We start from the raw sequence: 23813 nt of genomic DNA, 5'->3' as shown, positions 1-23813 counted from the left end.
CAACAGTCCACACTTCTTCTGTGACATCCTGATGCATCAGGGGAGGACTAAGAATAGCTTTGGTTGATATATCCATCTTAGAGTGACAGGAACAGGTGAAATTATACCCAAAGTCTTCAGGAAATACAACTTTTTGTCACAATATTTAAAAGTCACAATTGTCAAGGTTTTCTTCTCTCCGCTCATCAACACACAAGCAAGAGACCTGTATTATGTCATAGGCAAACACACAACCCCACAGAGCACACTTTCATAAATACTGATGTGTTTCTACCATAAAAAAGATACAAATTCATGACAAATCATTCTGGTTGCTCAGCTTGCACTATATCCAGAACAAAAGGTAGTTGTCTTGCTTCTCCCAAAAAAATGTCAGGGAAATAAATACTTTGCTTGGGGAGAAGAAAACAAGCATATTTCCTAATGCTTATACTTAATCCATTCACTTAGCAGGAGGAATGAAGTAAAGATGCAGCTCTGCCTGTCCCCTTCTACATGTGGGACAGAGAGAGAACCACCCATGAAGAGGTTTCTGCAAGAAAAGTGTTAAGCCATAATGGGTATGTGCTTCAATTCTCTAGTATTTCTAATTCAACAGGCCCCAGCGACAGAAGGTACCAAGCACTGTCTGGAAATGCCTCCTACTTCAGCCATACAGGCATCAGAGCCTCGAACCTCGAGTACTGACTTAGACATTTCATAAACTGTGAAACTCCTTGCCTGGACCAAGAACTTGGACACAGGCCTGTGCAAAACACAACATAGTCATTCTCTGCCTTTAGCATCATGTCAGCAAAGAGCTTGATTATTTTGGCAAAGAATATTACAACTGTCTTCTGAGCATTTATTTTTTTTCTTCAATTCTTTCCTTTTTTGAATTAGTAAGCTGTACATGGAATTTTTATAACCAAACATTATTTCATTTGAAAATATCACTAAATTAATTTCATTTCCCCATAGAAGTAATGGGCTTCAAACAAATTTGCAGTTCAACTTTCTAAATATTATGATAAAATCAGTTTTTTATACTTCTAAAAGAAACAGAGGAACATCTTGTCAAACTTATGACAGTGAAAAAGAAAATTAAATTGGACAGTTTTCATGATATATTTCTAACTAATTCCCAGAAAATATCATGCTTCATCTAAACTGACATTATTTTGTACTTTGATTTTGTAAGAAAATCTTTCTCAATAGTTCTTATTCACTCTATTTGGAAAAAGCTTTGGCATTTCAACATATTTAAGAAAGTAGGGAAAAGAAGTTTTTTTCCCCAAAACACCCATTAACTAACATTATCCTTTCAAATTTCATGGGGCCTTACATGCAAATCAATGAGATTTACATTTCTGACATTACTCAATCAATATATTGAGTTCTTTTTTGTCTACATCACTCATCTGTCTGCATCACTGCATGCCAACCACCATTCTTGACAGGGTACTTCAACCTTTTCAACCCTTTGCACTGTCAAATACCCTGTGAGCCAGGCTGGGCCACAGAACAGTAGGTTCTGTTTACTTGTGGGAGAGAAAGCAGCCATTGCCAAGTGGCAGAAATGAGGTCTGTTTCAAGGCTTACTAGGTTTGGTAATCTTGGTATTCTTCTTTTGGGTCTTGGACATAGCGCACAGTTCTAGTTTAAGGCCAGGCACCTGGAAGCAGTTCTTGAAAGACAAGAAGTGAAAGAATTACCTCACAAGAAAAGAACATGTCCAAACAGATCCAAGCAGAAGATCACCAAGAAATACTTCAAATTAAACTGCCCCAGAAAAGGTATTAAACCTGGGATTGTAAAACAAGAAATCTATGTTTTTAGGGTGTGACATAACAATTAAAATCTCCAGCAAGACACATAGCTTATTAACCTATGTGAATGTAACTACCTTGCTTTGCATTCAGAACTCAGGGAAGATCACAGAATAACAGAATGTTCTGAGTTGGAAGGGTCCCACAGGGATCACCAAGTCTAACTGCTAAGTGAATGACCCATACAGGGACTGAACCCATAGCCTAATGTTTGTTATTAGCACCATGCTCTGACCCACTGCGTTAATCTCAGGGGCAAGATAGTGGGCTGGGTCTTAGCACCCTGTTCTCTGCTTAGCAATGAACTTAGCACATCAAATTTAGCAGAAGAAAATAAAAAGGAGAGAGTACAACTGCCTCCTACATGTACATTGAGTAGTAAACAGTATAAAATAAAATTTTTGGGTCATTTAAGGATACTACTTGGCCAAAATAGCTTAAAGAGCAGCTCTGATTATCATAATATCATAGAATCATTAAAATTGGGAAAGATCTCCAAGGTCACTGAGTCCAATATTTGACTGAACACCTTGTCAACTAAACCATAGCACTAAGTGCTATGTCCAATCATTTCTTGAACACTCCAGGAATGGTGAATGCACTGCCTCCTTGGGCAGCCCATTCCAATGTTTAACCAACATTTCAGAGAAGAAATTCTTCCTGATTTCCTACCTGAACTCCCCCTGGTGTAGGTTGAGGCCATTTCCTCTTGTCCTGTTGACAGTATTTTGGTTGAAAGTTAGAACTATTTGTATCCCTTCTACTGTGGAACAGCCTCTAGCCAAAGTATGGTGAGCAAACCCACCTGGAGCTGACTGAATTTGTTAAACTTCTGGACAGACTTATACAATGAACACTGGTGATAACAGGAGCTGTTGTTAAGATTTCCAGGAGGTTTTTTTTGGTCCTCCTTTTCTGTAATTTGACACATTTTTAATTAACAGACACACACTTATTAACAATATAACACACATTTATGACAAATGCCTGTGCCAAGGCTGTTCCTGGAACAGAGCACCCCAATCATCATAAATCACAGAGCTGTGCTGTTTCCTTCCTGATCCTGGGACACAAGGCCTGCCTGGCTACTTTGGAGTGATCCACCAGAGGGAAATATAAACAAACACTTTTCATACAGTAAACTCACTGGCTAACTATTACATGGGTTTACAGAACTTCCCTATTCCAGACCAAGAGCCACTTGTGGTCCAAACCACTTCCCACCTACTCACAGCTCCCAAACTGCCACAGGCACATGCTTGTCAGTGGGAGAGGCCATCTGGAAATGCCCATTTTGTGGATGACACGTTCTGGAAATACGGTAAAGATATCATTGCTGCCAGGCATAGACTGCTGTTCCACAGAAACTGCCTGCTGGAACTATCCAGTAAAAATGGTTCCAATATGGTTTTGCCTTTGAAATTTATGGAGATAATGAGAAGACAGTTTCTTCAGTAGTTGGAAGGAACAAAAAAATGAGTTTATTGTCGGAATTCAGAGCGCTCCTACCTCCTCATTGCATCTTGCAGCACAATAAATTATTTTTTAATTTCCTTTTCCTTTTTATCCCACAACTGACCTTTTCCTTTGGCTATTTCAGCCTTCTGCAAAGCTGACATCTGCAACCTCTTCCAGGACTGGCACAGCTTATGAAATCAACTAGTACTTACTCCTGGACTAGGTTCTAAGGTGGTATTTTAAGGTGTTGAAAGGATACTTTTGATAGAAATTGAAATCACAGTGGGAATAAATTGACTACTTTACATTGCAAATTTCAGAGATATACTAGAAATACATAACTGAAATCCTGAGATTTTGGGCTGGGTCAAAACACCAACCTCTCTCCAGAGAATAAATAATTTTGGTAATTTTATTTCAAATGTCACTCAATTTTTAATACTCCCTTTACATTTTTCCCCTTTTAAAACATCTCACATTCCCTTTTGAATTATGCCTAAAGAAAAAATAAATCTATACCAGCCACACTTTTATGCTGTTTCCCCAGATGCAGCTTAGCTGCTCTCCAAACACTGCAAAGTATTCTTGCTTTAGGTAACAAAATTCAGAATGGCTGAAATCTTGTATTTATGCCAGTAAAGCTAAGATGTGTGATTTTGCTTGTGGGAAGATTTGAAATGCTAGCATGAGCTGGTGAGATTTAGTAACCTCCAGCTGAGAAGTAGAACAAGTTGCTAGAGGGCTTCTCCTCTGCTCACTTCTGGTAATGATTCCCTGATTGCAATAGTTTCTTTTCAGACTTGTTTCTCCTGTCTTTCTGTAAGCAATTCTCCTTGATTCCTGGGTGAATATATTTTCTTCTATGAAATCTCTCCTAAACATTAACTTATGCATACAAGCTCAACAGTATGAAAAGGAGGCAATTAAAACTATGAATTTAGACTCCATATGCAAAATCTTCTGGTTTTCAGACTGTGTAATTTCAAAAAGACAGACTCTCTACAGATGGTATCTGTAGTGAATACATTAACAGCACTTTAAACATTTATCTTTCCTGATAAAACAAACTCAGCTCCCAAACTTTTCCGAAGGATACCTTATGGGTTACACGCAGCTCCTAACTTTGCTCATGAAGAACACCTCATTATCAAACATTGACAACTTTCTTAACTCCACTGTCTGAAGGGCACTTTTACCAAATGACAACACTTTCCAAAACCACTGGATTTTGACAGAATTGTCTATTGTCTCTAGTTAACAACTTTTGTAGACTTTTCCTCTGTTTTCTATATCTTTAATAAGATAAACTATCTTTAGATTTGTCATCTAGCCTGTCAAACATATACATTTATGTTGGAGAAATATTCCGCTATAAAAATTGAACAGTATTACCCTTTATCCTCCTATTCCCCTCCCTATTAAGAATGAGAACATCATCCTTGTATTGTAAACACAAAACAATGAACAGAGTAGAATCATCAGTCTGTGGCTTTACAGAGGAAAAAGCTTGAGAAAAGATAAAAGAGTGAAAATCCTGATCTTTAAACTCTCTGCCTCAGTCCTTGCCTCCAAAGAAGAGGAAAATATCACAGCCATATTTCAAGTTTGGATTAGGGAATGAATGTATAGATGAAAAATTCTAACATTAGATAGTGGATCTAGAACATAGTACTAGATTTTCTGTAACACATGAGAATTTAAGTACTTGTTACAATTGGTTTTGCCACAACTTAACAAACCTATAGCTACTACTTACCAAAAGTAACCACTGAGTTATTGTTCTGAATATCAGTACAGTAAAACAGTCTGTTAGCCCAACACAGGACTGTAATACTGTCTCTTTCTAAAGAACTCTTACCCAGTTGAAAAGTTCACCTTACCATATCAGTTATTTTTGTTTAGAATATATTAACTTTTTGTTCCTAATGGAAGCCAGTTAGAAAAATGAGGGTGAGAGGTTAAACATACATCTGGTCTCCCTATTTAACATAGAGGTTTATCTTTTGCATGTTGCTGATGATAATTTAGAAGGGAGGGGGGCACAAAGGAAAAGCACATTTGTATATTTTTCTGTTATGAAAGCGACAGCCTCCATTTTTCATTTGACATATGAAATAGCTCTGCCATAAAAGCCCGTGCTTTTCAGCTTTGTGTTTAATTGTTGGAGCCAAGAAAAGGAGGTGAAGAAACAAGACAGATTTTACTTGGGCTGGTAGGACATAGTCAGCTATAGCAAGCATGGCTCTCATTATGTTTAAGTGAATTAGTCTGTTTCCTTTAAAAAAAGGAGGGGGGTAAAAAAGGAGAGATTAACAAGCCACCAAGGACCTGCTGTAAGACTTTGACACTTTTAGTGGCTTGTGACAAATGACTTGTGAGTATTAGCTCTCCTTCAGAATCAGAAAACAAATCTACCATTTGGATAAGGAATGCAAAAAAAAAAAAAAAAAGCAACAGCAACAAACTCGGCTACAAGGTCATGCTGACTAGGACTCATTACCAGGGGAAAAAGAGAGCTGAAGAACAGATAAGTTCTTTAAGTGACTAAACTCTGAAATTACTTTTGGATGCCTAGAAATCTCTAACATTTTTCATCCATTCCTAGGTAAAAAATATGTTACAGTCCTTCTGAAGGTAATCATGTGTTCAAATATTGCAACAATGGCACATATTTCTACTTACTCTCAAGAGGTGTTTTTGGGCCTGGGATCAGCTTAGAGGGTCTTCTCTGGACTCATTTCAAGAGCAAAATATCTTCCTCAAGCTGGGACAAAATATAAGTGTGCTCTTCAGTTAGGCCCCTAAAGATTCCTTGGAAGCTTCATCTTATGGGCTACATTATCTGCACTGTCCTGCTATCTACCCTTGCATTATCAGTATATCTGAAAAGGGAATTTTTCACCTAGAACTTCTGTAGTTTATCACACAAAACACATCTATAAATGAAGAGCTTATATATACATGCTGCCTCTTTGGAAAGCAGAAACATTCTGAAACCTTCACAAAAAAAATTTAGTTGAAAACCCAACATTAAGAGTACTAGAAAATGGCAGACTGCAGCTGACTCAAACACCAAAATTACATTCCCTTCCCCATTGTTTAATGAAATCTCATCTATAACTTCTAGTATAAAGTACAAAGTAATAGAAAGAATTCATGTTTTTGTCTACAGGTGTTTTTGTCTTACCATTAGATACTTTTTGAGTCTGCATTGCTGCGTGAGCACATGTGTGTATACCTCACATCTGTGACTCTTGTTCAAAAAATTTTGAATTGTAATTAAGGTTTGGAGGTCCCTGGATAAGAGACCTGACTCCACTTCCCCCAGTGGTAATTTTTTTTATAGCATTATTGAACTTAATAGTTCAGACAGCACTTAAGTTCTTAATGAATATAAGCATTGTGGTTTTCTTTTTTTAAAAAAAAATTCATTTTGGGTGAAAGAGTTACTGTAATTCAGCTGGTATTGAAAAGCTGTATCAGTTTTTATTGCGTCCGTAGTATAGCTGGAAATGAAAAGGTTATGTCTTTGCTGACCTTTATGGTCTACTGTGTACATGTATAAAATTAACAAAACCAGAAAAAGGAAGAGTTCTACAGAAAAATTAATATAGATATTTTACAAGAATGTTTGTCTCTAAATACTCATCTTTGCAAAATGTTTCTTGTTTCATAAGGAGAATCAGCTGTAAGCAGAGTCCACAAATGCATGTGTGGCAGAACTAAAGGAATAAAGCAAGCATGGTGAATTTTGAGCAAATCTGGATAATGCTTTGAGGAATTATTTGGTGTGTGGTCTGAGGCAAGAAGCCGCAGAGAGGGGAAGTTAATCTTATGTACTCCCCAGCTGCAGATATGTCTTTTTGAGGGCTGACTGCAGCAGGAGAAACTGAAGAAATGACCAAGAGACCAGATTAATTCCACATGAGCCAAGTGTCAGCCTCATTATAAGTGTTTTCACTAAAGTTGAAAAGACTTTAACTTGGATGGCTGTCATTTCAAAGCAAAGTTGTGATATGTAGAAGTAGTTGTAATAAATTAAACTGAAAGAATAATGTCTGTGACACTAAAGGGGAAGTATCAATAATTTTAAAAATGGTATAAATAAATAAAACCCAAACAAATAATTCCAGTAAGTTAACTCCAATAGATTGACAGTGTTTCAGGGAAATTAAGGCACTTCCAAAAGTACATAATACATTAATACAATAAATATTAGGAGGACGTCATGCTCAAATTTCATTTACTTATAGCACTGACAGTAAAGAGAGTGAAATAACAATTATATTATAACACGGGAATTATACAGATCCTTGAGCTGAAACACCCTAAGCTTCATATCTTCAAAGCAAAAGAAATTTTAACATTGCTTGTGATTATAATGTTCATACAGCAGAACCAGATCCAGTTTTACAGGACAGATCCAATATGTGCCTCCACTCATGCTATTTGGTTAGGGGATATTTTTGACATTAATTTTTGTTTTTTGCTGTGCAAGAAATCTGTGGGTAATCTTGACATAATGCTTGCAAGAGGGGTAATATTGTAATTTTTATTTTCTTCAATTTTTTGTTTTGGAAGACAAAAATACCTTAGTCTGACAGAATTAGAAGTAGCCTATTCTTCCCTGCTCTATTGGAAGACAAAACTGCCCTTACTATTCCTTATATCCAAACCTTTCAGTGAAGAGGATGATTACCCTCTGGGTGTTTTTATTCTTTTTTCCTGGCACTCATCATGGTGTTACTGGTGTATTTCACAAATAATTGCCTTTCATAACACCCTTGCTTGTGTAGGAAGTATTGCTAATTTCATTTTATAAGCAGCAAAGAGCCAAGGAGAAATTAGACTCAAATTTTGAGGTGCAATGGATAACCAGTATATAAGACCTAATATTTCCCAATAATTCATGGAATTCCTTACACTCAAATTTTAATTCCTGCAGACTATCTTCATGCCAAATTTTCCAGTCTTCTACCCTCTCTCTTTAAGCAGATTCCTACTCTGTGCTTCTTGAAAATCACCATGAGGAGGACTGTTAGGATTCCCTCATCTTCCTTTATCCCCTCAGTGTTTTCCCAGTACATGGTGAAGGACAATCATTCCCACAACCCTACATCATTACTCCAGTCTGTATCTGCTTCAGTCTTGTTTTGAAACAAAAATCTGCTGTAGTCATTACGAATCTTTCTAAATTTCAAATACCCTGCAAGCTCTTCTATGAAGAAAGCTGGTATTGGACCTTTTCTTTCCCAGACAAACTCAACTGAATAGCTGCTCTGTGTGTCATTTAATTCAGATGAAAAGTGTTTTCTCATCCAGTGCCCTATGGCAAGATATTCTATACTCTGCTTTTACTGACAGTAATCTTTCTGTCCATAGAGTGTTCTTAAAATGTTTTTAGTATGTCATTGCATTCAGTCTTGTAGTTTCTTAATATCCAATAATCACCAGCTTTTAAGCAATCAGCAGTCACTGCTCTTGACTGGTTTGTGTCATATGAGAAAAGAAGTACCAAGGAATAACTAATATAGAGTTGCTACATAGTTTAAATGCCATGGCAGATACAGGCTGGGTGCCAATTGCCACTCCTCAGGTTATTCAGACACAGAAAGCAATGAATGAAATGGTCTGTTCATAGTGCCTGGAGCACTATTTTCTTTTTAGCCTTGTCTCGCTTCCCCAGTCCAGCAGTATTTCCCGCAGTATGTCATCAATAGGAAACATCATTATTCCCAGGGTAGGTGGAATCACCAGTCTGCATGACAGTGCAGCATCTCCTTCCATCATTCTTTGCCCAGGAGTATGGTTGCTGACAAAGCAAAATCCAAGAAAAACAGCAAAATTTCTTATATTGAATCTACCTTTAAGCCTCAGAAAAGGTATAACTCGTACCTCCCAGTACTTGCCTTACGGAATTTTCTATCAGCTGCTAAATGGTGTAAACAACTCATTGGACTAAGAAGTGAGTCACTGCTTATGTGTGCTCATGAGTGTTTGGAAGCAGAGGTCATACTGCTTTATGAATAAAGGGTATCATATATGACTTTAAACGCCACTGTTCATAAGAACTGGACTTGCACATGTGCTTTCATCAACATCTTCACTTCTAGGAAGCTGAAACAATCATAATTTCCTCCCATTTCTTGCATTCTATTCACTTTCTAAGCTATTTCTGTCAGAGCCACATGAAGGGAAAATTTAAAGACCTTGCAATGGTTTGTGGGTCAGAATGCCCAGTGAAACTAGGTTTGCAATAATTTTCTGCTCCAGTTTACATATGGTGGTGCCTTAACTCAGCTCTTCAGCTAAAGTATGAACTGTTGACCCAGCTACTAAAACAGTAGCACCAAAACTACACATGTATGGGAGCTTATATTTTCAGCATCTGAGAGTCAGAGTAACCAGGCCTAGACACAGAAGCAGACTAACAGAAAGTAACCCCACCTTGGGTGATGGGGTTAGCTCTAGGCTTGTCTTCTGTATCTTTTCATGTCACCATTAGTTTTGCAGTTACAGATCCTCAGTGAGCACAGAATTTCTGTGTTGCAGTTACTAGCACTAGTGTTTTGACAAGGGAAAGGTGTCCTGTCATCAGAATGTGAACCACATGCACCACTCTGCTTCCTCTGAGACAGGGCAGAGGGGCAGAGTCATGAGCCCAGGTTACAGTTCAGGGGAAGGTTTTCATTAGCTTGTCTCCAAGGGAAATGTGCCACAGGTACTAAGATAATTCATGAGGATAAGAGAGGTACTTCCAGATCAACTTCCAGATTGCCCTGTGGAGGATCAGAAGTTGGACACAACAGTCATTGTGAGACCCTTCTGACTTGGGATATTATACAGTTCTACAGCTTTATGACATGCTTTATATTTTTGGTGTTTGCATTCAGGAAAAAACAGAGAAAAAATAAGTATCTGGGAAATAAATGAGAAAAAGCTTTGTTGTGTTGAAGTTAAAAGACTGCCTCAGAGAACACTGGAAGCTTTAGCGTCTCCTAAAATGTCATAATAAAATTGTGAAAAGAAGACACTAAACAGCAGTCTTTTAAAATATTAATTGTGTTAAATGCAGTCATCTCCTATTCCATTCTAGAGCACACATTTTCCCTTGCTCCCCGCAGCAACAAACTTGTAACTATGTATCTGCTTCAAATCTTAATGATAAACTTGCAAAATATGAAATATTTGATAACATACCAGCAACCAAAACATTCTATTCCACCCTATTCCTTGCTCCAAAAATCAAACCTCTTGGAATTCTAGGGTAACTTGATGTCCTTCAGGTATATTTTTCTCTTAACAAATATAGTTTGTAGTATTAGCATACTGAAAGAATTAAGAAAAACCAACCAAATAAAACCCCAACTTTTTTTTTTTTCTTTAATGCAGAGCTTGTTGCTTTTTCAAATGGTTTATTACTTTCAAGGGCCAATTCACCTACTCTTCTGCTTGGAAGTAGTTGATACTGAATTTGGTATTAGGAATAAAGCACGTTATTAATCCTCTTGAAGAGGATAAAATGAGGAGGAAAACCCTAGAGCAGCTACAAAATAGTAGCCAATATCTACAGGATAGGGTCAGAGAAGACACAATGAAATTGGGAGTGGAACATTCATATCCTAACACCAAGCACACACTTTTATACAAATTCAAAAGGCACCTTAATGTCTTCATAGTTTCAGTCTGTGACAAACAGATGTTACAGTGAGATCAGACAGGACAACTCAACATCACTGGCAGTTCACAGCTGCCAAAAGGGGTAAGCCATGCTCCCCATCTCCCCACTTCTCTCCCACTCATGACACATGCTGCCCCTATTTCTTTCTTGTCATCCTTTCTGGTACTGATCTGGTACTTGTCACACATCCCACCCACTTCCTCTAATGCGGGCGCAATATCATTGATTTATACCCAGTCTCCACTTAGCACTGTGCCTTAATTCCAATTAAATAACATCCTGAATGATTCCAAAATGCTTCAGCATTCCCTCCCCAACCCCCACACATACTGACTACAGCTGCACAGCTGTGTGTCAGGAAGCTAAAAGAAAACTTACATTTCATTTATTTCTATGAAATGTTTGAACCTCTAATATCAGTGGCAGAAGAAAGAAGAGAAAAGAGACTCCTCAACATTCCCCCACCCCCTACAACCCCCTCATTTTCACTTCTGCTCCCCACATAGGAAGACGAGTCAGGAATGGCAAAAAACAACTCTGTCCTTCACATATGTTTTCCACCATGAAAGGAGCAGGCATCATATTGCTTTCCTAAATCAAGGTTTATGAAAGATCTGATCTTCTTTATTTTAATATGACATTCACAATCATTCATGTTCCTACTATCCATAACCTTTTCCTCTCTTTGACAACACCAAAAGTTATGGAAGAGGGGAAAAAGAAAAGGAATAAAACTATTTGGTGTAGTTTCAACATTTCCTTTTTTCTTGAAAGTCAGCTTCGATGTGTGTGAAAATTCCTCTTTAACTGTAGAAGATATACACTGTGACAGATTATTTAGAGGTAAATGTGAAAGGGGACAGGCTAATAATTCTTTAGGCTAACTATAAAATAGGGGAATGCTTTACAGCTGACATTGTGAGTATATCAACCCAGTAATTGGTTGCACGTGTTAGTAGCAGTAAAAAGGCACTGTCCAGTTGTCCACCTTACATGGGAATCTACTTTGAGCGTATTCTTTGATTTACTGTTGCAATTAGAACTGAATGTTCAAAGAAAGAACACAAGTGACCTAATTTAAAAACAGTGCCTTTAAAGCCACTATTTAGTATGAGACTTGGCTTACTTGTAACCATTTCTTTCCCCTGCAACTTCTATTTGTTGCACTGTACTCGTGAAGCACCAAAATCAATTTTAATAATCTGCCCAATTAATAAATTCATTCTTAATATCCATTCAGTGATTAGAGGTTTAGCCACTTCCTCCTGACTCCTACCCTTGAAGATTTTAATTCTCTTCATAAACACAGGGAGCTTTCCCAGGCTGACTTTTCAAAACTTCATGAAACACTGTTTCCTGTCTCCTTTTTACTACATTGTAACCAACAGAGATGTTTTACAACAAATTGGCACAAGAACCAGAAGCAATTAGGGGAGCTAGGGAAGGATCCCTCTAGTTAACCGATGCTGGAAGCACCATTAACTACTTTTTCCTGTTAAAGCATCTGAGCAATGAAAGGATGCTAGATAGCAAAATATCACATAAAAAATAAATTGTCATAGAAGGTAAACTTGTTTGACAGGTACACACAGTTAGACTAGTGGCACTAATACACCTACCAACTGAGGAACAAACGTGCTAAGATTAACTAAATCGGTCCTCCACTTCTTATTTGGTAGTTTGGTACACACGGCCCAAGCAAGGGTTACTTTTTCATGCAGCTTCATCAAGCTGACACTGGTTGGCAACACTGATAAACAAAATATTTTTGATGTTCCAAGTGACAAAGAGGCCATTAGGTGATATACTCCAGAATATTAGGATACAGTAGTTCAGTGACGTATACAACTGCAAGCAGTAGTAGCAAGTGTTTAAGAGAGCAAGCTGAAATTTCAAGCTGGTGCTAGATGGGAAAAAGAGACTGTAAAAGCTTGATTTAAAAAGCTCCCCACCGAATAGAAAACAATGTTTTGTCATGGCATATCAATGTCAAGAAGGGAGTATATAAGAAATCCCAAACCAACCAAGTAATTTCTCTGCTTTGTTGACACTATCATCCCAAATACTAAGCCTAGAAATAGAAACAAAACATTATTTACATATACTTTTTTCTTCCTATTTAGAATCTTTCTTGTGCAATTACATTACTTTCTCAGAGGAAAAATCAGCAATCCACATCACATGAGTTGTTGCTCTATGTTCATACAGATACCTGCGATTTTTAACAAGACACAGTTTAACAAGATTTGCACATAGAAAAGTTATTTGGTTTTTTTTGGGTTTTTTTTTTTTTTTACATGAAAGGCTCTGCAATAAATGAAAACTCCCCTATTGCAGGATCTGATCTGACTCTCATTTGAAGTGAAAAGGCCCCTATTCACACACACAGTTCAAAGACATCTGAAAGTCATCTTAAAATGCCTTATTTCAAAACAGAGGATCTTATCCTATGAGTGAATGCATCCAAGATGTTTCAGAAGTGTAAGCACATTCTATACTGCTCACTCAGCTAATGCCGTCTTCAAGGGAAGTTTTGACTGAGCCACTACCTGTGAACCCTCCCATTAAAGCAGAAACATGGCATCTATAAACCTGTATGTCCCTTGTTTTCTTTCTTCTGGGGTTTAGGAACAAACTTCCAGTTGCTCCTAACTCTTGGGATTTTTTTTTTCCCAAGTGGTTATAAGTTAGATTTATGAAGACAAAAAGACTTCTCACAACTGTGTACTGTGAAATGATTTATGACAGGGCTACAGTATCAGCATGGAGGGTCCACAAGGCTGGAATGCAGTAAGGGTAACAGGAGAGTGTCATGTAGACATTAAATAGTACAATTCTTTCCACATTCATAAATCCTAAGTGCCTACAGTTTTATACTGCTGGTTATAAATTATATAACTGAGTTCTACAGGAAAAAACCAAAAACCAAACCAAATGAAAAAAAACCCAAAAAACAAAAACAACAACAAAAAAACTACCTGAAAGTGAGACATCATGTCCTTAAGAACATATACATTTCACAGTAAGGAACCAACTTTTCCAATTACTTCACTCATTATTATTTCCTGTTTAAAGTATTTTGATTGGTAAAGCCATAAACCAGAACTCTTTGGACAGTAAACAAGCAAAACACTTGTATATCTTTAAAAAAACTGTGAAAGGTTCTCACATTAATTTACACATGATAAGGAGTCAATAATCCCAAACAGTTAGTTTACAAAATGTTCAGTAGCAAAAGACTGTAATTTATCAATTATTCTAATCTGCTTGGAGTTTCATAACTGATGTTAAGGTACCAATGGCACTTTATTATTTTTCTGCACCAGATGTATGGTGAAAGAAATAAGTATCAAATGAAGTATACCTAATTAAAACATATTTAATGCTATTTTTCTGGGTAGAAACCAATCTATAATACAAATACCTATTTATATGTCATGTATATATGCACACAATTAAAATCCTCATTAATAATGTTCAGCACTTCTAGTAGTTGAGTGGTTGTTTACCATCTTTTGGGCTAAAGAATGAGGGTCAAATCTTTCTTGCTTTCACTCACTATGTTGTTAAGCTTATCCCACGCTAACCAAAGCAAAAGCAATGACTATCAGGGACTTCAAGAGTTCCTAAAGCTTAGTATAAAAGATAATTGAATACTCAGAAGAAAAGCCCGGAATAGGGTAGCTTGTGGGAAGTAGCTAATTATTTCTTGTTAGCTCCCCTGACATACACTTTCATTCTGCAACAGTGCCTTTTTCTTGAAATAGTCCACTTGGGTTGGTCAGAAGACAAATTAATAGAATATCTTTGCTTGGAATGGCTTTGCTTGAACTAAATTAGCTTACACAGTTAAGGATGCAGACCCTTCTTGTCCACCTCTTCGAGCAGAGGTGACACCAGGCAGTGGCTGTGCCGCCATCTACTGTAGGTTTTGCATAGCACTGCTTGGTCCAAAGCCCGCAGGGATCCCTCCAGCAATCCTTCCCACTCATCTCCAGGCTCACCGACGAAGACTGCACTCCCTCAACGTGTACCTAAGTAAGAGCCTGATCCCGCAACCTTTGCTCAGGCAGAACATCCTCCACAGACTGCAGGTCAGCTGCTGCTAATGAAGTATTGTGTATTTTGTTATTTTTCTTCAGCTAGTAAGGTCTGTCCTGCAAATTTGAAGTTTGTATGCCTTATAGGACTGTGAACACCTGCCTTAGAGGCCAATTCAAAATTGTTTAGCACTGAGACATACATTTAAGTTTTCTTGGACCCACTTATCATATATCATGTAGTTTTAATGCATGTCAATCATTAATTCCAGAGAGATTCTCTATCTTAATCAAGAGAACTTGATTAAGTGTGGGAGTAAAGTCAGAATCTGCATACATGCAGTTCTCTCTCAGTTTTAATAGAGGTCTTAAGATTCTCTTGGTGATCCCAGAGCTCAAGCTATAGTGAAAGTTCTTGTAATTGCTCTTTGGAGGATTTTTGGATTTGTTTGTCCCCCATCTAGTGTGTAAGCCTCCAGAAAACACTACAGGTCTCTTTATTTGTGCTGGTGAAGGGTTCTGTCAAGAACAGGGGCAAGCAACTTCACAGCTGTGGTGCTGCAGGACAAGGTAGTAGTTGTATTTTGAGGACCAACTTCCAGATGTAAGGAAAATAAAATAAAGTGTCCTACATCTGTCTAGTGACAGACACCTCCAGCCATGCCAAGTGCTGCAAGTTCCACCAGTCTTCTGACAGAACAGTCAGGAACCACCTGGTACTCCACAGGTAGAGAAAGGGTGATGGAATAGTTCCAAGCAATCAAGTCAGAGTACAGCTGCCAGAGTAAACTTTTATTTAGTGCACTGTACACAATATTTATGGAGCTAACCCATGAACGCTGCTTGAGCTGTTTAAAGGCTGGAGAATAAATTCTGTTTTCTGAATGTTTATTCTGAATTTCTCCAAGTGTTCTTCTTACTTGACAGTGCTTAACTGGCAGAGAGCCATGAAGGCTGTTGTCTAATTACACAACATATCACGATCTTACAGACCTACTGATAAGGCTTTACTGCAGCATAAACGGATTTTAAACATTAGCATATGAGAAAATTAGCCTCCAAATTAGAATATTTCAGTCTTGTGTGTCAATAGTCACTCTTATTTGTTTAGGAAAACATGGTTTTGGAGGGAGAAGCTAATTTTAGAGATTAAATAGCCTGTAATGTTAAACAGGCTACAATTTAGTGGCCTCTCTGGCTAACTCTATGCATGGCAGAAATCTATTCACATGTAATTACTTATTTCAGACCATGTGAGAGATACCATATCTTTGCATGGAATTGGTCCAGCTGGGGATTATAGTAGTATTATGATAGCAGTGCTACACACGATGCTGTGAAAAACATAGATTTTGTGAATTCACTTGCAACATTTTGCTACACAAACACCCTTGAATAAAGGCACAATAAATATATTTTTAAATGGTCTCAGACTATGTTTTTACAGAAAAGACAATTTCACACTGCATATTATAATGAATATTAATCAGCAACATAACACTCTGACTTCTGTTAGCAGGATGGTAATAGTTTTGAGCTGAAGGATGTACACTAGGTCTGCCGTTGTGATGTAAGTACAGTAGGGAAGCTAAAAGTTTTAAGATGATGGCAGTCCTTTCTTCACTGCATGTAATCTTCAGTGATAGGATGCAGTTATGTAAAATAAAGGCATTGCTTTGCTTTTATATAAAAAATATTACATTCCAATCTCTTTCAGCAGATACTCTGCAGATGTGACAGTAACCATGACATCACTGAGAAGGCAATTCTCTTTCTGATGACTGACTGAAAAACCAGGATGCACCATGCACATCCCCTCCCACATTTGTGGGGGGTTGTTCTTGCATGTAGCCTGAAAATGTAGGAAGATGTAGTTGTGCATTTCTGTGTATTCTACCTCTTCTTGGCAGGATTTTGCAAAAATTCAAGCTTGTGGATAAGTTTGCTCACTGAGCAATTCTGCTGGTGAAGTGGGACTGCTCAGATGTGTAGCTACTTCTCTGAGTTCACTGCTGTCAGTGGGCACCTTACAGCCCTTTTTGGCAGCAGTGTGCTATACAGAATGGTTTGATGTTCTCAGAGACGTACGCAAAACTTTCAAAATCCCATTTTAGGGGTGCTGTTCTCCTCCAAATCCAAAGGTAATCTAAGAAACACCATTCGAGGGCCTCATTCCACACAAATTCATCAAGTTAAGTCTCCCTCACAGCTCTGTTTTTTAAGAATTTTCCTTTCTATGTAATACAGAAAGGGAGGTGGTAAGATTCAGCTGCTTTGACATCTAAAGCATTTACAAACATTAGAGTGCATGATAAAGCATGAAGTTGCAAGGTGGAGCAAGTGAAGCAGCTTGACACATGATACTCCAGCCCTTTTCTCACTGTTTCTAAGGTTATATTATGGGTATTTACTAGAAATACAGCTGAATTAACAGCAGTGTCTATCATATAGCATGGCAACCTGCTGAAGAGCTCCACATTTTACACATTAGCTAACAAGGGATCTACTTAATTCACTTTCAGTTGTTTTAATTTAACAGTAGATTTATTCCTGGGTTTATCTGGATTTACGTTAAACAACACAAGAACCAAAATGTGGTTCTTTACCAGTTGAAGAAAGCCTTAGAGTTTCCTCCAGTTGCATAACAGAGCTTACTTTCTCAGCATGTTCCTATAGTGGGACATAGTTAAGATTTGTAAGGGAAAGCAATACATTGTGATTTAGCACAGTCCAATTTGAGACTTTACAGGCAGGAAAACCGAGTAAAGGGTACATTTATAGCACTAAGCCAAAAAATACATTACCAGGAGCATGCTATTACTAAAGCATCTAATTCTTTCTAGAGAAAAGCTCGAAACTTCAGCTATGGAGACTGCCATATGACTTTTGCTCCGAAATAATTTATTAAAAAAAAAAAAAAAGAAAGGAAAAGAAAAGGACAATGAAACGCGTGTGAGGTCTGTGGGAAGGCAGCCCCAGATGTTTACAATGGAGCGAGTAGCGGTATAGCGGCGCTGCAGCCCGGGACCGGCGGGGCGCAGCACGGCACCGCCTCCGCCGCACGGCGGGCGGCAGCGCGGGCGCGCACCGGCTCCCAGCGCCGCCGGGCACCCCCGCTGGGAGAGCGCACCCCGGCAAGAGCTCGGCCCGCAGGAAGAAACACCCCTTCCCCGGGAGCGGGGAGGAGGGAGCGCGGAGCGGGTGGCTCGGGGAGAGGAGCGTGCGGGCAATCGATTAATTGTTCCAATGCAGCGCTCTCGTCAAGGCGCTCTAATGACAGGGGATAATGATTTTCAGATTCAGGAGACAATGTCCCCCACACACTCCCCGCCACTTCCTTGCAAATCTTTCTAATTTGCTCTTCTGCCTGGCGAAGAAACAAACGGTGCTCAGCGAGGCCATTTGCAAAACAAATGTAACCGGAGAGATTCGCAGATACGGGCTGGCCGGGAGCGGCGTCCCTGAGGAGCCGAGCGGAGCCCACCCAGCCCTGCCGTGCGCCCCCTCCCCTCCGCGGCGCCACCTCTCCCTCCCTTCCCTTCCCTCCCCGGCCGGGGGCTTAGGCGCTCGGGCCCGGGGGCGCAGCGGCCCCTGTCCGGCAGAGCGGCGGCACAGCCGTACTTACTGAAGGGGCAGTTCTCCTTCTTGGTGCCGCTGACCTTGCCGTTCTTCTCGATCTTGAGAAAGTACTTGTTGTAAGAATAGAGCTTCCTCTTGCGCACGTCTCCTTGGAGGTGATTGTAGCTCCGCACGTGTCTCCCCGCACTGGAAGGAGAGGAGAAGGACGAGGGGAAGGAGGAGGATGATGAAGAAGAGGAGTTGGTGGCCTCCGGGGACAGCATGTCCTGGCCGAGGTCATGGCAGGTGACAGGCACAGAAGACACCAAGAAGAGCAGCAGCAAGCAGCAACAAGGCAGGTGGGAAAAGGCTGAGGCACCATTTGTCAGTATCCATTTGCACATTGTACTGAAACTCTGGGCGCTGGAAAATGTCTTATCAAATGAAACATACTGGAAGGGTAAAACCTGGTAAAAGGCAAGTGGAGAGACGGTGGTTGCTGCTTCTGGTTAGATTCCTCTGAGCTCTGATCTGGCCTGAAGTAAGTGCACCAACATCCATAACTCAGGGGACAAATCGCCTCAGAAGTTGCTGCCTTTTAATCCTTCGAGTCCTCCCTCAGAAAAAAGAGCTGTTGGTTGTTGGCTTGGTTTTTTGGTTTTTTTTTTTTTTAATTTTTTTTTGGGTGGGGGGGTTGCTGTGGTTAATCCTCTTTTCTTTTTCCCTTCCCCACCCCCCCACATGCACACACACTCCCCAACCTGGTTTGAGACTTTCCAGTAGTTATTTTGTTCTCTTCCTCACTCCTTTCTTCACCATCTTAGATGCAGAAAGGTCTGAAAAATAGATGACAGCAAAGTCAATGACAACAACAAAAACAACGAGTAAGATAAATAATAACCAGCGGAAAGGGGTGCTGGAATGGATTTTTCACACATACACCTTTACACACACGCGCACTCACACTTTGTGGCTTTGCACCTTCTTCTGATCCCCACCCTCTTGTCTTTTTGCAAATCCCAAACCAGTTGCACAACTCGTCCTTTTCTCACTGACAACCCCAGAGGAGGAAGTTTCTTTGTTTTGCTTTGAATTCTCCAGAACAGTATTTAAAAAAAAGAAACCGAGAGAAAGAGAGAAGGAGAAATCCCAACTTGTCCCCCCGCCCTTCCTTTCCTTTCCTTTCCCTCCCCCTTTGGTTGTAAACAGGTTGGAAGCTGTAGCCTAAATGTCAGCGATTACAAGTCAGAGGTGGGATGTGCCTCTGGTGGTCAGCCCTTATTTGCAGGGGGTCAGGCAGTGGTGGGACATCTGAAACCTTTTTGCAGCTGGAGCGAACAGTGCCTGCTGCGGAGGCAGCCCCGGGAGCTGCCCTCGCTTCCTCCCGGGCTGCGGCAGCCGCGGCAGCCGCCGCCTTCGGCTCGCTGCTAATTGCTCCTAAAGCGTCCTTCTCCTCGGAGCGCCGGCCACCAGCACGGCTTAGAGACTCATGCTTTACTAATTTCCCTGTCTTCCAAGTTGAACCAATCCCCTCCAGGGAAGCTTCCCTCCCCCTTCACTCTTCCCCCACTCTCTCTCCCCACCTCAAAAAAAAAAAAAAAAAAAAAAATCTCAACCAACCAACCAACCTCCTCCCCTAAAAAACCTCCTCAAACTAACAAAAAACCAACCCCCAAACCCCCAACTTGTTTTCTGGTGGAAGGTTTTATTTTATTTTATTTTTTTTTTTTTTGGCAGTGAAGTGATTGAGAAAGCCACCTGGAGCTTGTTGCCTGCTAGATCTCCCCCTCCCCCCCCCGCTGGAGGAGGGGTTGGGTGGAGAGGTTGGAAAGGAGTATATACTACAGGCAGACCCTGGAAAAGCAGATTATATGCTGGTCAGAGAGAGTAAAAAGGGAAGAGACATAATTAGCTCCTTTTCCTTCTTCTCTGCCAGCTTGCATGGAGGTCTTTCTCCCTCCTTCAATGAATCACTGATTTCTCGCTTCCGTTGCTGAAATAAAAAGTTCACACTTTAGCCTGCTCTTCCTTTTAAGCCTCTAAAGATTTATTGTGTCTCTTTCCCCACCCTCACTCTCCTTGTCTCAAAAGAAATCAGGGCCCTAAATGACCATTTTCTAATTGCTAACATGAGTCGTTTACTGAATCACGCGTCTGACTTCAAAGCAAAAGAGATTTTATTGGCATTGCAAAGGTTTCCCCATAAAATCTGTCTGAATGCTTTGCTGTCTTTTTAATTTTTTTTTTAAACTAATGCAGCTTCCCTTGCCAGAAAGAAACAATTTTTCCACTTTCAAGGCTATTTTAAGCGATTTTTCAAGTTATTATTTTCCTGGAGGGGCATATGTTGTTGGTTTTTCCTATGATTCCATCTCTTCTAGTGGATTTATCATTTCACATACTGAATGTTATGACAGTTTCATATTTCTAGCCCATCACCGAACTGTCAGCTTTCCCCACAATCAACTAGCCTCTTCCATATGATATACTATCTTTTAACACCAGAATAAAGCAGCAGGAACTGAAGGGTATGGGCGGCACGCAAGATATTACATTTTAGTCAGTACTTAGCATTGTTAAATACCTCTTTTGGAACAAGAGTGGATGGAAAATTTGCTAAGAGAATGGAAATCAGGGAAATAGGTTCAGAAACACAGTGAGTAGCTCAAAAAACTTTTTTGAAATATAGGCAGTTAAATAATGCAGATCAGTGGAATGCAATGGAAAACCTCCTATGTGATTCCATTTGGCATTTGGAGTAAATCTTAGTTTAAACAGCAGAAAATGCAGGAAGAACAAACAGTTCTAAAATTAGACAGATTCATTAGATTAGGATGTTAAATATATTGTTAACTTCACAACAGAAATTAGAAATTATTTTCTTCAATTGTGGTGTTTATTCTGGAGAGAGCTGGTTCCTAAATTTATGTGTTCAGCTGCTGGGGGTGACATTTAAACAGCCTTAAAAATGAAACCATTTAATGTTAGAATCAATATGTTTTACGATGTTGTTTATGGTACTTCAGATTATTTATTCTGCATGTATTTGCTCTGAGTGCAAAGCATTTCAGAAATCTTTCTTTTTGCAAATCTGATTTAGGCTTTCCTTTTGCCAAAGGCTTTTCCTTTTGGTAATTAATTTTAAAAAAGTAGAGAAATAAGAAAAAATGTAAAGCAAACCACTCCTTTCTGTGAATGCCTGACAGCTCACATGTGTGTCTACAAAGCTTATGTCAATGTTTGAGTGCTGCCTGGGTCATGAAAGATACAATACATTATTTCTGAAATTGAAGAAATTTTGGTTCCAACAGCTTAAATTATAAACAATTTCTATAATGTCTTCAACTTTTCTATTTGAGGATGTCTTTCTTTTTTGTTTTTCTCTTTTTCCTGTCAAATGTTGGAAAATAAAGTGAATTGGCATTTTAGGATCTCTGGTGGGAGTTAGAAATAATTTGGGGGTTAAACAGCTATAGTTAACCCTGAAAAAATAGGTACTGTCTTGAATTTACCCAAGAAAAGTTCTGCTTAAACCTATTTCTAGCTCATGACTATCTATATATTGGTAGCAAGATTTTCTCCTTAAGAACAGAAAATTCAACATTCACAGAATTTTGCACAAGATCTGCTGCTGGCAGGTGCAATATTCAGGGCAGTACTTTAAACTACTGCAATGCACAGAGTTCTTTTCTATCCTGTGTGATGACAAGGAGGGCATTTACAAAACAGAGTCCAAATGAAAAGCTGACATAGCTTTTTAGATTATATCTCATTCTTTTTTCTACCTTCTGTATAGCCTTTCTTTTATAGCACAGTTGAATCCCTAAATACCCCACTACTTTGTATTGTCAGGTCACCTCTTAGGTTAGCCTGAGAAAGCCTGAGAAAAGTTCCACAGGAAAGATCCACTATTTAACGGAATTCAATCTGTCCCAATAGATTTGAATCACTAACATAAATGTATGAATGTAGATTATATCTCTGTAATGAGGCCTGAATCATTCTCAGTTACTTCAAAGGCCTGAAATTCAACCTTCCTTTTTAGCAGCAACAATCAGACCTTAATGGGTTTCTTTATTAATTGTTCCATTGCTAAGCTTGAAAAGCAGCTACCTTCAGTACAAGCCCTAGATTAGAAATGGTACCTGCTGCTCAAAAACAGTAATTCTGTTTTGCCTTTTACCACTGCAAAATTCTGTGAAATATCTCCCTCACTGCAGTTTTATAAAGGACAAATTATGGTGACCCATCCAGAATGAATAAAGAAAACACTTTTCCAAAAAAATTTGTAAAAAGTAGAAAGTATATTTTAAGAATTTTCTTTTTGAGATGTTTTCTCTCTAAAGTATGTTTGGGGAAATGAGTTGTACAGGTGAATTTTAATGAAAAATAGGCTAAATTTTTTTAAAAATACTTATAGCAATAGCTTATGTCATGTCTTTGTCTTTTCATCAGCAAGGAGGGATATTTGGGGGTTTTTGGGTTGGGGTTTTTTGGTTGATTTTATTTCCCTAGTTAATAGGTGATTTGGATCACACAAAGATTATTTTAATGTAGTTGGAATAAATTTTGCCTTGCATGATTTCTCTTAGCCAAGGTCTTATCTTTTTGGTGATGTAAATAAGTTCTGTTTATGTCTTTGGGTGCTAATATAATCAACTTATATTGATTATATAACTCCCAGATGTCACTAGCCCCTCAGTTTAGATTGCTAGGTGCCATCATGAAAATTTGCTGCTTACAGTATGATGAGAGATGTACATGCATCTTCTGGTCATGGCACCCAATTCTGTTCTTATTCAAGGTATTGGGGAAGTGTCCAGTGATTTCATTGAGAGGAATTTCAGCCAGGATTGTTACTGCCAGAGAGGCAGCTTTGCCAGAAACAAGGTGTAGAATGCCAAACACCATTGACAGCTCAGATGCCTCCCTCTGTACATCAATTTCAAAATGCAGAACCTGGTATTATTGTAAAACACTGAATCATGGAATCGCTGATTCAATTAAGTTGGAAAAGAACTCTGAGATCAAGTCCAACCTGTGACTGAACACCACTTTGTCAACCAGACCGTAGCACTGGGTGAGACATTGAGTCTTAAAGAGCTCCTGGTGACTCCACCACACCCCTGGGCAGCCCATTCCAATTTTTAATCACTCTTTCTGTGAAGAAATTCTTCCTAAAATCCAAGCTAAACCTCTCCTGGTTCAGCTTGAGGCCATGTCTTTTCTTCCTGTCGCTGGTTGCCCGGAGAAGAGACCAACCTCACC

General features: G+C 39.1%; 1 protein-coding gene across 4 annotated transcripts in view; it reads right to left on the bottom strand.

Annotated features, from left to right (window-relative positions):
• FGF10 (fibroblast growth factor 10) overlaps positions 1 to 20048 on the bottom strand; it is a 60506-nt gene extending 40458 nt beyond the window's left edge. Inside the window, exons 1-2 of one of the 4 annotated variants that reach the window (XM_059837101.1) lie at positions 19864 to 20048; positions 18613 to 19381 (exon numbers count right to left, since the gene is read on the bottom strand). In XM_059837101.1, the coding sequence (XP_059693084.1) occupies positions 18613 to 18949 (337 nt within the window). In that variant the 5' untranslated portion in view covers positions 18950 to 19381; positions 19864 to 20048. Of the gene's footprint in view, positions 1 to 18612; positions 19382 to 19485; positions 19736 to 19863 lie in introns of those variants that run through there. The other 3 variants (XM_059837100.1, XM_059837099.1, XM_059837102.1) reach the window with 3 other exon arrangements.
• Between the last annotated feature and the right edge of the window lie 3765 nt (positions 20049 to 23813).

This window comes from Haemorhous mexicanus, chromosome Z (genome assembly GCF_027477595.1).
Source record: "Haemorhous mexicanus isolate bHaeMex1 chromosome Z, bHaeMex1.pri, whole genome shotgun sequence".
NCBI classification, from domain to species: Eukaryota; Metazoa; Chordata; class Aves; order Passeriformes; family Fringillidae; genus Haemorhous; species Haemorhous mexicanus.
Note: the sequence above shows the minus strand (reverse complement) of the source record. Positions and strands in the feature narration are given on the sequence as shown.